At 38.1% G+C, this 12,822-nt stretch overlaps 1 protein-coding gene across 4 annotated transcripts in view; it reads left to right on the top strand.

The window, feature by feature from the left end:
• The window catches only part of SPIDR (scaffold protein involved in DNA repair), a 212,745-nt gene that overhangs the window by 54,453 nt on the left and 145,470 nt on the right, over nucleotides 1-12,822 (top strand). For all 4 annotated transcript variants that reach the window (XM_068932758.1, XM_068932757.1, XM_068932756.1 and 1 more), the window contains 2 exons: nucleotides 1,927-2,183; nucleotides 10,256-10,356. In XM_068932758.1, the coding sequence (XP_068788859.1) occupies nucleotides 1,927-2,183; nucleotides 10,256-10,356 (358 nt within the window). The remainder of the gene's footprint in view (nucleotides 1-1,926; nucleotides 2,184-10,255; nucleotides 10,357-12,822) is intronic.

Raw genomic sequence — 12,822 nt, 5'->3', positions numbered from 1 at the left:
ACTTGTACTGCTTTTTTATCTTTAACCAGCTTAGAATTATGGGGGAATGTGACAAAAAACTCAACTGTAAACATAGTTTGTAGCTCAGCTCTAGCAGAGTTTTACAGGTGGTATTACTCCATTGAAGTCTCTTTCAGTAAACAAATCGGTTTATTAAAACATCTATTGAAGGAGTTGTGTCATTCTCTTGTTAAGAAATGAACAGTTGTACTTGGTACTAATCTAAATGAACAGATGCCTGGATGGTTCACTGACTATTTTTCACAATTGGAAGGATTAAGAATGTCAGATGTAAGTCTTCCTAATGAAAGAAACAAGGTCTTACTAGAAGTTGTAGAGTGATTCTAGATTTGCATTTGTTTCTGTGAAGTTGAGAATTGTTACTGTACGTAAAAGACATCAGCTCTTAAGAACGTATCTGTTAGGAAGAAACTGTGAATGAAACTTTCACCTAGCAGTTAAATGCATTTGCAGTATATACTTTTTGACTGAGAGAGGGCCCGTATCTTATTTGAAGACTTGGAGATATCTTAGAAAATTTTCTTCCACCTAATTCCCAAAGACTGAGCTCACCTTGTGTTTCTTAGTCTCCTGCCTACTTCAGAGTTTTGGGCCATTTCAATCAGTACTAGGTAAAATGTCACTTCCCAAGTATTTTTCCTTAGTGTTCCTTAGTACATACTTCAAGAAATATCCGGTCAACAGAGCATAATTTACATAACAGAACTGAACTCTGCATAGCTTACATTAGGGAGCCAAACCTGCTGCTGTGTCCTGCTTGTGCTAGATCCCAGGAGGAGCAAGCTGGGCCAAAGGAGGTAATTTTCATTGTCAGCACTCTTCTCGACCTTTCATGTCAATTTCCATATTTATTTTGGCACCTTCTCATCCTCTCCTCTCTCCCTTCCTTTCTTGGTTCTGTATGTCCTATGAATTCTGTAAGAAGGGCTTCAGCAAGTTCTTAGGAGTATGGACTCTATTGCATGCTTGTTCATGGTCCTGGCTGTTGACCAGTAATCTTCTTTGGATTTATGTGAATATGGCCTTATAGCTTCCAAGTCTGGGTGCTAAACTTTTAAAATCTTACCTATAAGCTATAGGCCTGGACATGTGTGAAGTCTAGCTTTAGTTGTCAAATTCTTGTTCTAATAAAATTTTAAATGCTTTTTGCCAGTCATGGTTTCACACACTGTCATCACAGACATGTATGTTTCTTTCCTCAGTTTAAATTGCAGGACGTTCCTACTTATTTGAATCCATCCGTGAAAGCTCCACTCCTTTCAGCCATCCTCCATTTGGATGCATGCATCATCTTTCTTCATTACTGAAATACAATGCCAGTCTAGTGTGATTTTTTGAAAAAAATTTGTTATTTACCAGACTTTTACATATATCATCTTCCTGGCAATGAAGAATCTTGATTTCTTATTTTAAGTAGGTGCACTCCCTCTGAGAATGGGGTGAATCTGCCCTGCCTTAAACAGATCTTAAGTGTGTGTAGAGTGCACCTGCTGATCATGATTCCCTTTCCCTCATTAGCCTCTTTCTATTTGCCTGTAAACTTATTTTAATCCTGACACCTGTTTGGAAACTTATCCTGATAGAACATCGGCTTATATTTTGATGAATTCTTCAGATCTAGTTATTTTAAAAATACATTTATTACTCATCCCAGCTGTCCCTCAACAGACAGTCTTTATAGTCAGGAGTTTGTATTGACTTAGAAAAGGTTACTATGTAGTTACAGTGAAGTTGTCCAAGTTATATTAATCAACAAATTGGCACTTGACTTTTGGGTCAATAGAGAACATAAATAACTCTCTGCACAAACCTGTAGTAGAATGTAAACCAGATTTTTTTTTCAATATAAATCAATCTTGCTAGCATTCTGTTGAAATAACTTCTATTTTTTTTTTTTATGTATAGACAACTTCAACAGAAATTTTTGAATATTCATCTGATAATGACAGTGTGGAAGAAGGAGAAATGGGTGCGGAGACTACTAATCCAGGATTCACTAAGAGATTACAGTTGAGTGCAGCATTGGAGATGGGGGAAGTTACAGCAAGACCTGCCAGTGACTGGCTAAAGTCTGCACAGGCTCTTCTACAAACACCTAAGAAACAGTCAGACAGGGCCGCAAGAACCCCAGAAGATTCTGCTAAAAAGAGGAAGTTACTAAGGTAAATGTCCTGTCCTTCTTCAGAAGAAAATTTATTGTAAATGAAATAATTCAAGTTAACTAACAAAAGAGTAAGAATGCATTTCAAGGATAAATATTTTAAAGATGCGTATTCCAAAAACTTAAAGAATGTCGTTTATCTGTAAACAACCGATCAAGAAAAGAGAGAACTTATTTCAGTGTTAACATATATGGTGATAGCATTTAACCTTGAATTCCTGTGTACAAATTGATACAATTTTTTGCACTGTTAATAATGCTTTAAAGCATCTTACACATAACTGAGTGTACATACTTCTCTTCTAGCTTATAATCATTTTACTTCTTTGTGCTGGTTCAGATAGTCTGCAAAAATGCTGTGCCTCTGATTTTTTTGGTTCTTTACAAATTAGTCAGGGTAAAATTGTTCTAAGTAGTGTGTGAAAGGCGTGGATGAGCAATAGTGCTTAAGGCAGGACAGTGTGATACTTAGGCTAGGGTGGAACATATTTGTTCATCTGAAATTTAAATGTCTGTGACTAAATTAAATACATTAAAAAGATAATCTAACTGCTGAAAGGAAACAGCCTGAATCTGAGCAGTGGAAGTCTGATGTTCATGATTCAGTATTTATCAAGCTAATTACAGTGCAGAAATAGTCACTTCCTCTATTGATTTCAGTAAAGCAGCTTTAACTCGCATGGTATATGTAGGGGTATTTCTCATATTACAGAAACTGAAATTGTCAACAGTGCTCCTTTAGACACCTACTGTATTTTTTTTTTTAATGATATAATTCTTTCTCACTTTTGCTACAGCCAATTCTGCCTACAGTAATCAATCAGAAAACATGGCACTTAAACAGTAAATCTTCAATTTGGCTAAATAGGCATACCTTATTTTTCTTTCAAATTTTTTTTGGCTATTTCCAAAATATGGCTGAGGGAACAGATCTAAAATTTTACTTAATTACTGAGGATCTCTATATGGAAGAAAATGCTTTACCTGTGTGATCAGGCTTAACTTCTCATTGTTTTAAGAACAACCGCACTAGTTCAGACCAAAGTATGTGTGAATGTTATAAGAACAGGACAATCGTATACTGGTAACTTACCCAGATATTCTTTGAGCTTTCAGCAGCTAACAACTCAGGGACTGTTTGTTACCCTCGATGGGTTTGTCTTTCTGTGAGTTTATCCAGCTGTTTTCTAAAGCTATATAAATTTTTGGCTGCTGCAATAACATCCCATGATATGGAGTTCCATAGCTTAAATGTCATTTGAATCTGCATCTACCAGCTTCATTTGGTGACCTTTAGTACCAACTATCTTAGTGCAAGACTATACTTTACAGCAAAGACGCTGCATTGTATAAGAGAGTAAACTGCTCTTACAGTGCAGAATGTAATCTGTCCAGAATGGGTAGACAGGAGCACAACTTAAGGCATTTTTTTTTTTTTTTTTTTTTTTTTACTCTTCCAACCTATGCTACCACTTTTAGTTCCTTTGGGAAAAGGGAAGCAAGCAGGAAATTCCTCAGTTACGAGTTTCATATATCTAGTTATTTGATTGTCCAGGTATCTGTCATCTGTTTGCCTCTCACATGCAGGGCATTGAGTCTGGGGGTCTCTCTCTTCCATTCTACCTTTTGCTGTTGACCAAGAACGTTTTCACTAGTATACCAACAGTGTATGTAAGAGTCTGCATCCTAAATGGAAAGGTTCTGTTTTTCAGTGCTGTGGATTAGAGGCCAGTTTAGGGAAAGATTTATCGATTTCTTGATTGATAAAGTGACAACCCTTTCTTTCCAGTTATATAGCTAAAAGCTATTTACAAGTTGCTGCTTCTTTCTTTCTTGTTCCTTCTCCCCACCCCCTGCAGATTGAGGCCACAGTAAGAAAAAACAGTGAGTGAGGGAAATGATCCTGCAAGCTGGATCTGGCCTGCAGGCTCCCACTTAGACCATTTTAAACTGAGGAGTAGGTGGAAGAGAGCTTCTGTACTTAGCTGAGCTCACTCCTTTTGAACTGGTGCTAAGTCAAGTGTGGGTTGAGAGGAGGTTGGTGCAGGTGATAGAGCTGTAGTCTTTCTGTGTGAATTCCTTTGTGAGAAAGGTTCTAATCCAAAACCATATCATATTAGTAGGTTTAATTCTTACAAAAGTCCTGGTGCAAGTAGAATAGTCCTCCTATATTGTTGTTCACTTTTGAGAAGAGAGAAATGATTTATTTTCATCTCTTTGCTGTTTGAGATGACTAAGGTCATCTTCAACAGGTAGAGAGGATATTTTCAGAAAATTTTAGCGTATATTTTCTGAAAAATCTTATGTATAACTCTCTCTCTTCCAGTATTCTTTAACTATACTACATTCTGCGTTATTACCTGATCACATTACCTGATCACAGCTGTGTTCCTCTTACCTCCATGGCTACATTATCATACCCAAGCTCAAACACCACCATCCACCCCCATCAAAAAAAAAAAAAAAAGTGGAAAAGTTGAAATAAATTAACTTTCTGCTGTGCTTTCTGCCTAAAATGCTCCTATTGCTAAAATGGAAATGGGTGGTTGCCTGGAATGGGAGGAAAGAATATTGTTTTCAATTTGTTTGACTGTGATAGACTGCTCCTATTAAAGGTGTTCTTGTTTTTTGTGGAGAATGATAAGAACTAACACGGAGAGCAGAAATGTATGGATGGTTTAAATAAATTGTAATAATCCTAGTGTTAGAAATGTAAATTTAAATTCAATATCTTGGAGTGGAAAGAAAATGAGAAGCCAGTTTTTCCCCCCCAAAACCATGAAAAATATATAAAGTTGCTTTATGGTGAGTAAAAATCGAAGGAAGATTTTGCAATCTTCCTCTATTATGAATTAAGTGGAGTTTTGAAGTGATCTGCATCTGTGGAAAAAAAAAAAGGTGTGGCAGAAGCAATTTATCTTTCCATGCCATGCCTGCTGCTTGATATATTCTGCGCCCATTTGCCAGATTCTAGTATCTCTTCGTATATCCCCTGTAATGGTAGTTTTTGTTTTTCAAAGCTGTTCTGAGCAGATTGCTCTTCTCTCTGCCATGGTGTGCAGGGAGACCTAGCAGTCTGCATGGTGCAGTCATTCACCATTGAATGCATTGAAACTGCACTAGTTTTAACTCTTTCAAAGTTCCCTTGTAAAGGAAGGGAGAAATGAAGAACGTATCCAAAGTCTCATAAAGTTTGTTATGGGTTAAACCAATAACTATGTTTGTTTAATATTTGTAAACAAGAAAACTCAAAAATCTATGCACTCAGCTTTTCTGGTCTACAAATAAATCTCTTGAAGGTTTTATGAATTGTTTGCTTTTTCTAGTAAGATTTTATTTCCATCAGCAAAAGAAAAAACAACACTGAAGTTTGGGTTTCAGGTCGGGAAATGGCTATCTTAAGATATGTGACATAATGTTAACCCTTTTTTTCCTAAATCTCTCACTTTGGATGAGCTTTTTAGTTCTGAAGAACAGTTGCTTTGTTTTTGCATTTTTTAAATATTTGGCCATTTTCAGTTTAATAGTAAAATGAAATCTTCATATTTGAAGTGCTGATCAGTAAGATGCACATCTCAAATTATACTGTTTGTTATTTAAATACAAACTGTCAATTTTCTTGATTACAGAAATCGTATATTAGTAATCAAAATATATTTACTAATTCTAGATGTATATATACACCAGAAGGTAGGCTAGTCATGTGGGATGATTAAATGCATCAGAAGGGCTAGATCTGCCCAAAAGAGGGAACTAGCTCCTTGTAGCAGCTAGATGCGTAAAGAAATAAAGACTGCAGATTAAACAAGACCTTGCATTGTAGAATACCGTCTCCACCCTTGATGCCAACAAAGCTTGGAGCATCTGGCAAAATTAAGTCAAACAGTTTCTACAGGCATGCTTAGCTGAAAGCCAGGAAAGCTAGAGAAATCTTCAGAGGGACAATGTGTGAGCAATGAGAAGTAAATATCATTCATCTTTATCTTATGTTACCAAAATAAGCAAAAAGTCACTTCCATACAGTAAACCCAGCTGACTACAAAAGACTGAATATAAAAGCTCATTAGCTATATAATAATCATAGATATGTAAATGAGAATAAAACAATAGTAACATCAATCGTTTCACTCTTTGCAAAACATGGAGTTTGTTCTTATGCTAAAGCTGGCACCTGCTTAATACCATACTGTGCTTTGTGCAAATCTCAGTTATGATCTCTCATATGTACATGATGACTGTATAGTTCATATTATCTCACAGCATTATACCACATTCTCAACAATGTGTGTACCTGTACTGTATGTAAAGGAATTAATGGTTCTCAAATGTCATTGTCATCAAATCTGTCAGAATATGCAATAGAAAGCACACGTATATGTATTTGAAAAATGTTTGAGCTCAAAAAGGTATTGATTCTCCTGGTTTTGGAGTGGGTTTTTTTTTTTAATTTTATTTTTTGCTTTTGCTTTTTAAAAGAAACAAACCATATACTATCAACTGTCTCTTTTGCTGTGGAAGTTGCTCTTGTACATGGCGTGCCCTTTAACTGTGTTTTGTAATTTCACAATGTACAAAACAGACCCTGAAAAAAAGTATTTCCAATGAGCAACTGAGAACTACTCATAAATGCATTCTTGTTTATACTTTATATACTGCAAGCAAGCAGATGCAGAGTGCTCTGTTACGCTTTCTGTTTAAACTATTTTTACTGCACTTGGAATGTGAATGGAAGGATGATTATTAATAAAGACTTTTATTTGCACTAAGGGCTGCTAAGGAAAGGCATAGTTTTGAGTTTTCATGAACCTTTGCGATAACTGTTGTCCTACTATAGAAATGGTTAGCAAATTAGTAAAGAAGTTGTAAGTGTTAGAGTAAAGCATTCATTCCCTTCCCTGGTAGGCATATCAGGCCTGAAACAAGAGTGTGCTATTTCAGCTGCATGCAATAGTGAGGAAACTAGGACGTAGCTTCCTTTCATGTTGCAGAATGCTTCTGCCGCAGCTGATAGTGCGCTTCCAGAACAGCAGGGGGTGACTGACTGGGCACAACTATAACTATATTCAAGGAGAGGGAGGAAGAATACTGTGAGCTTGAAATAGCTGCTTTTTTATGTAGGTGCCTTAAGCACAGCTACTGGATAAAAGGAAGGCTTCCTAGCGTTGCTTCAACAAACAAAAGACATTTAGTTGAATGTGGTTTGTGGAGGGAATGAGGTAAAGTTTTAGAACACTTCTGCTGAACAGTTTTCTTTCACCAGAACACGTTTTTGCGCTACTAGCTGTTTCATGTATGGCTGTAGTCCACTGCAGGGTTTAATTGCAGACTCATGCATGCAAGACTTAAGCATGCAAGCAAACTCAAAATGCATTTAACTGATGCACTTCTAGGCATAGCTTGACTGAACTAGTTTCCAGTATGGCTTGGGTAGCCCATGCAGCCAAGCTGCAATAGGACTGCAGCCGTGAACTGTAGCCTGCTGGGAAGAATAATTGGGTGGACCGAATTTGGTGTCCACAGCTATGATGGTGCAGTAGTACCTGTGTGTTCAAATTTAGGAGGAAATGAGGTTGAGCAGAGTGTTCTAATTTGTGTAAGGTTCTGTGCTTAGCTTGACTGTGCTGCTCTTGGTTTTGTTTGTTTGTTTTCCTCCTTGATATAACAGGTTTTATAGCTTCTTGAGAGAGGGTTCTTTGTTTTTTTTGGGTTGAGGGATTTTTTTCCTCTTCTGAAAGATGGCAATTTAGCATCTCAGAGTTTCTCTCTTCCTTGTCCTACCACAACAGTTATAGAAAAGATTGCAGTAATGGGGACAAAGTGCTGCAAAAAGTGCAGTTACTGGGGACTGTAAAGGCATAGAGTGCACTCTCGGCAAGTTTGCTGATGATACTAGACTGGGGGGAGTGCCTGACACACTAGAAGGCTGTGCTGCCCTTCAGAGGGACGTGGACAGGCTGGAGAGCTGGGCGGAGAGGAACGGCAGGAAGTTCAGCAAAGGCAAGTGCAGGGTCCTGCACCTAGGCAGGAATAACCCCATGCAGCAGGACAGGCTGGGGGTTGACCTGCTGGGAAGCAGCTCTGCAGAGAAGGACCTGGGAGTGCTGGTGGACAGCAAGTTAAGCATGAGGCAGCAATGTGCCCTTGTGGCCAAGAAAGCCAAGGGTCTCCTGGGTTGCCTTAGGCAGAGTGTTGCCAGCAGGTGGAGGGAGGTGATCCTGCCCCTCTGCTCAGCCCTGGGGAGGCCTCACCTGGAGTACTGTGTCCAGTGCTGGGCTCTGCAGTACGAGAGAGACATGGCACTGCTGGAGAGAGTCCAGCGGAGGGCTACGATGATGATTAGGAGACTGGAGCATGTCTCGTATGAGAAAAGGCTGTGAGAGCTGGTCCTGTTCAGCCTGGAGAAAAGAAGGCTGGGGGGGGGGGGGGCAATCTTATCAATGTGTGTATGTATCTGAAGGGAAGGTGTTAAGAGGGTGGGGCCAGACTCTTTCAGCGACAGGACAAGAGGCAGTAGGCGCAAACTGAACCACAGGAAGTTCCATCTGAACGTGAGGACAAACTTTTTTCCTGTGAGGGTGAGTGAGCAGTGGAAGAGGTTGCCCGGAGAGGTTGTAGAGTCTGCATTCTTGAAGATGGTCAGAAGCCATCTGGACACAGTCTTGGGCAATGTACTTTACGTGATCTTGGCTGAGGAGGGGGGGGTTGGACTAGATGATCTCCAGGGGTCCCTTCCAACCTCAACTGTTCTGTGATTTTGTAATGGAAACTACATAATTTTAATCACTCTGGGTTAAACATTGCTCCTGTTTTTCAGAGTATACATTCCATGGTCTTCACTGCTACAGTGTTCAGCCATGGCATCTGTTAATTCTTGTGATAGCTACGATTTTGCAAATCCATAATTCATTAGAAGTTCAGCTGAGACTGCTAACTCGTTTTTGTATAGCCTGTTGGCTTGTCTGCAAGTGAAGTCACTGTTAGCAATTACTAACCAAAGAAAGATTTTTATGGCCTACCGGAAGTGCTGCTTAGACTTTTTAGCTCCTTCTTGGTTTCCATAGGTGCGAGTCCTCCCACTTTCACATTTGCAATGTTAGCCATGCCAACCTATTTACTTTTTCTGAAAAATACCATTCATATGCACAAATAATCATAAGGTCTTCTTATGCTATCTCTGATTCCTAAGCTAAGTTAACCCAAAGACGCATTTCACTTTAGTAGAAACCTTTATTGATAGAGTGGATTGCTCTCATTGTGGAGAAAACTTGCACTATAAGGAAAGAATAAGGTATTTTTTTAATGCAAATAAGTTGTTTGAAGCCAAAGAAAAATGCTCACATACTCCTGTGGTAGTCCACAGCTCTTTGGAATAACCCAAATATGACTTCTAACATAGTAATCTTTTTGTCCTCCCAGTAGGAAACTGAGGTCTTCTAGATTTGAATCCAGGAATGGGAATTGCTTCAGTGTTACCTTAAGTGTGTATGCTTTAGATGCCACTCCTCTCCACCTCACCTTGGGAATGCTGAATTAATTCATTCTTGGAGAGTGTTCAGACCACTGAAACTGCACACTTGACCCAGCTTGTGAAATGAATCATAGGGTCAAGTATGGGTAAAAGAATATTTTTCTGATCACTCCTTGCCAACAGACAAACAAATCTGGAGGGAAAAAAAAACCCAACCTGTTATAACTGGTGGTTATACTGAACCATTTAGGGTATTTGTTTTGATTTCAGAATTGTCTTTAGTATCTATCAGGATATGTACAGAGAAAATTTGGAAACCTTTCCTTAAAATCCTTGTGTAGGAGAAAGACTGAAAACTTGAGGTTTTGAATACCCAGATAATAAAAATGTTTTATTTTGTGTATTGCGCCTAAGTGTGTGTTTTATTGGGTGTATACCCATGAAAAAATCTAAATTAGATGAACTAATCTGTAAAATGTAATTTTACCCTATATTTCTGTCTCTAAGGGTAAAAGCATAGATATTCCATCTGTCCTATGGCTTGTCAGTTGGCAAAAGTGAATACTGATTCTTGGCAAAATTGAACATTCCTTTATCCTCTGCAGAGGAGGGCTAGCTGAGAGGTTGTGTCGACTGCAGAACAGAGAAAGGTCTGCCATTAGCTTCTGGAGACATCAGTGTGTTTCAGAGGCTGAACTCCCACCAGGTAAGAAGTATTATGCACGTACAGTTATGTGAAAGCATATAATTTTCAGTACTGATACTTAAAGTATATGCTCTAAATGTATGTATATATGCACAGTGCAATTGTATTATCTGTGTCTGTTGCCTAGCATGGGGTTCACACTCCATTGATTATTTTCAGGGCTTTTATCTCATTTCAGCTAAATAAGATGATTTATAATGTCCCCATCATCAAAGCATTTGAATATAAGGGATGAAGAACTTATTTTAAATAGCCTCGATCTAAACTCTTAAGAGCTCCTGGATTTCCTGCATCACTTGTGGAACTGGTGCTTCCAACAGGTTGTAGGTCAATTGAAGGTTTATTTTATGGGAGAGTGTCGATTTGGGTGTGTAGACAGTTTTTTGATCCTTGTTGCTTCTCTGTAACCACTTTTTCTCTTTATTTGTTGATATATCTTCAGTTTGAAGTCGGTCATGTTCATGGGTAAGTGCTGAAATTGTGGATGACAGCAAACTTGCACAAACAGAACATGACTGTGAAATAAGTGGGAAGACTAAGTATAGTGGGCTCTTCAGGCAAAATGAAGGGGTAAGGGAATCTGGTAATTTGTTATGAGTTGTGGATAGCACCACCCTTTTGTAGGTTTTTTTCAGAGGCAATAGAGTCATACAGTTTAAAACTGAAGAAACTTTTTTTTTAAATCTACTTGTGAGTGTGACTGTAGGCCATGAAATTTCAAGTGTTTATTCTGTATTAAGCCCAATAATTGTTTCTGAGCGCATACTAACTTGCGTTTATTTTTCAGAAAGTGCTCTGGTCTTAATTTGAAAACATCCGGGAAAAGGGAATCTATCGCTTGCCTTGAGAGTTTGTCCTTAATTCCACTCTCAAATTTAAAAAATGTTTTTTTTCCAAATCTGAATTTGTCTGGCTTCAGTTCCCATCTTTTGTTTCTTGTAAAGCCTTTCTCCATTAGATTAAAGAGCTCTTTAGTATGTGGCATTTCCCCTCTCTGGCACTTACAGAGTATAATCATGCTGCCTCACAATCTTCATTTCCATAAACTAAACAGATTGAGCTCTTTAAGGCTCTCTAAAGTATTTTCTCCAGCCTTCAAGTAATTTGCCTGGCTTTTTACTGCTCGCTCTCAAACTTTTCAACATGGTTTTGAAAACAGGGACAGCAGCATCATGTGTATTCTTCCAGTCTTAGTCTCATCAAACCCATCACTCAAGTCCTGTTCACTACTTGACCTCTGTTATGTTGAAGGCCTGTAATAAGTGTTTGGGTTTGGTTTGCTCTTTGACACAGTGTGATGCTCATGTTGAACTGATTGCCCAGTGCTATTCCGTAACTTCTGTAGCTGTTGACTTCTGAGATCCAGTTCCCCACTTTTCAGTTAGGGCTTATGTTTCTTGTACTTAAGTATAGGGAAGTATGAAGTGCTATATTTGGGTCTTCTTCATTTAAGTATGCCCAGACAACCAGGCAGTTCAGATCATCCTGTTCAGTTCATGCCCATCCTGTTTTAGTCACGAATTTGCTTCAATTTGTGGTATCCACAACGTTTTTGTTTTTTGTTTAACTTATTTTTATGTAATTGATGAACCCTTTTAATAGTGTGAGTATTTACTTCCCAATACTGCTGAGACTGTTGTAATTCAGTGATGATTCTCTACTGATGAAGAACTCTAACTGGAGTTCAGAAAGTTAGTTCTCTGAAATATTTTTTGTGCTTCATTTAAAGAGTACCTTACTGATAATGAAAATGCCTATTTTTCATTTGAATATTGTGCAATTTTTAAGCCCTTACTAATTCTAAAGGAGTTGAACTCAAAGTTTTGACGAAAACTGGTTTCACAGTTTCTCACAGGGGCATTAGAGGGCTTACATCGTGTGGTCACTTGCATGCTACAAGTTCATGAAGTGTCATCCATGTGGACTGGCACTACTTATATTTCTCTCCTTAATTCTTTACTTATTTTTCCAATCGCTTTGGCTAGATCTGATGTCAAGCTAGCTGATCTTTATTTATCTAGGTCACTTTATTTGCTCTTCCTGAATAGTAGCACACTGTCGTCATTCTTTCAGTCTTTTGGAACTTCTCTGGTATTTGAAGACTCGCTAGAAAGTAACACCAGGGAACTAGAAATACCTTTATCCAACTCTTTTCAGAACTGCTTATATGGAAAATTACGTAGGCATGCTGACTTAAACCTGATCGTGCCTTCTGCATGTTATTTATTCTCACCCTAAGTTACTAACAGATAGGAGATTATTTCATCATTCTTATGTCACATGAGGATATCCTCTTACTTTTTCTGAAATATGGAACAAAAATTTGTATCAAATGTAGGTACATTAAAAATTTTAATATTCTCTGTAGTAATGGATTTGAAACATTGGTAATGTTCTTTTTGTCCTAGCGTTATATGTGTCACTACAAAAAGTTGTGTGTGGCTGCTTTTACCAGTTTGTTAGACT

The sequence above is a fragment of the Struthio camelus genome, chromosome 2 (genome assembly GCF_040807025.1).
Source record: "Struthio camelus isolate bStrCam1 chromosome 2, bStrCam1.hap1, whole genome shotgun sequence".
Classification (NCBI taxonomy): Eukaryota; Metazoa; Chordata; class Aves; order Struthioniformes; family Struthionidae; genus Struthio; species Struthio camelus.
This window is presented reverse-complemented; position numbering and strand designations above follow the sequence as displayed.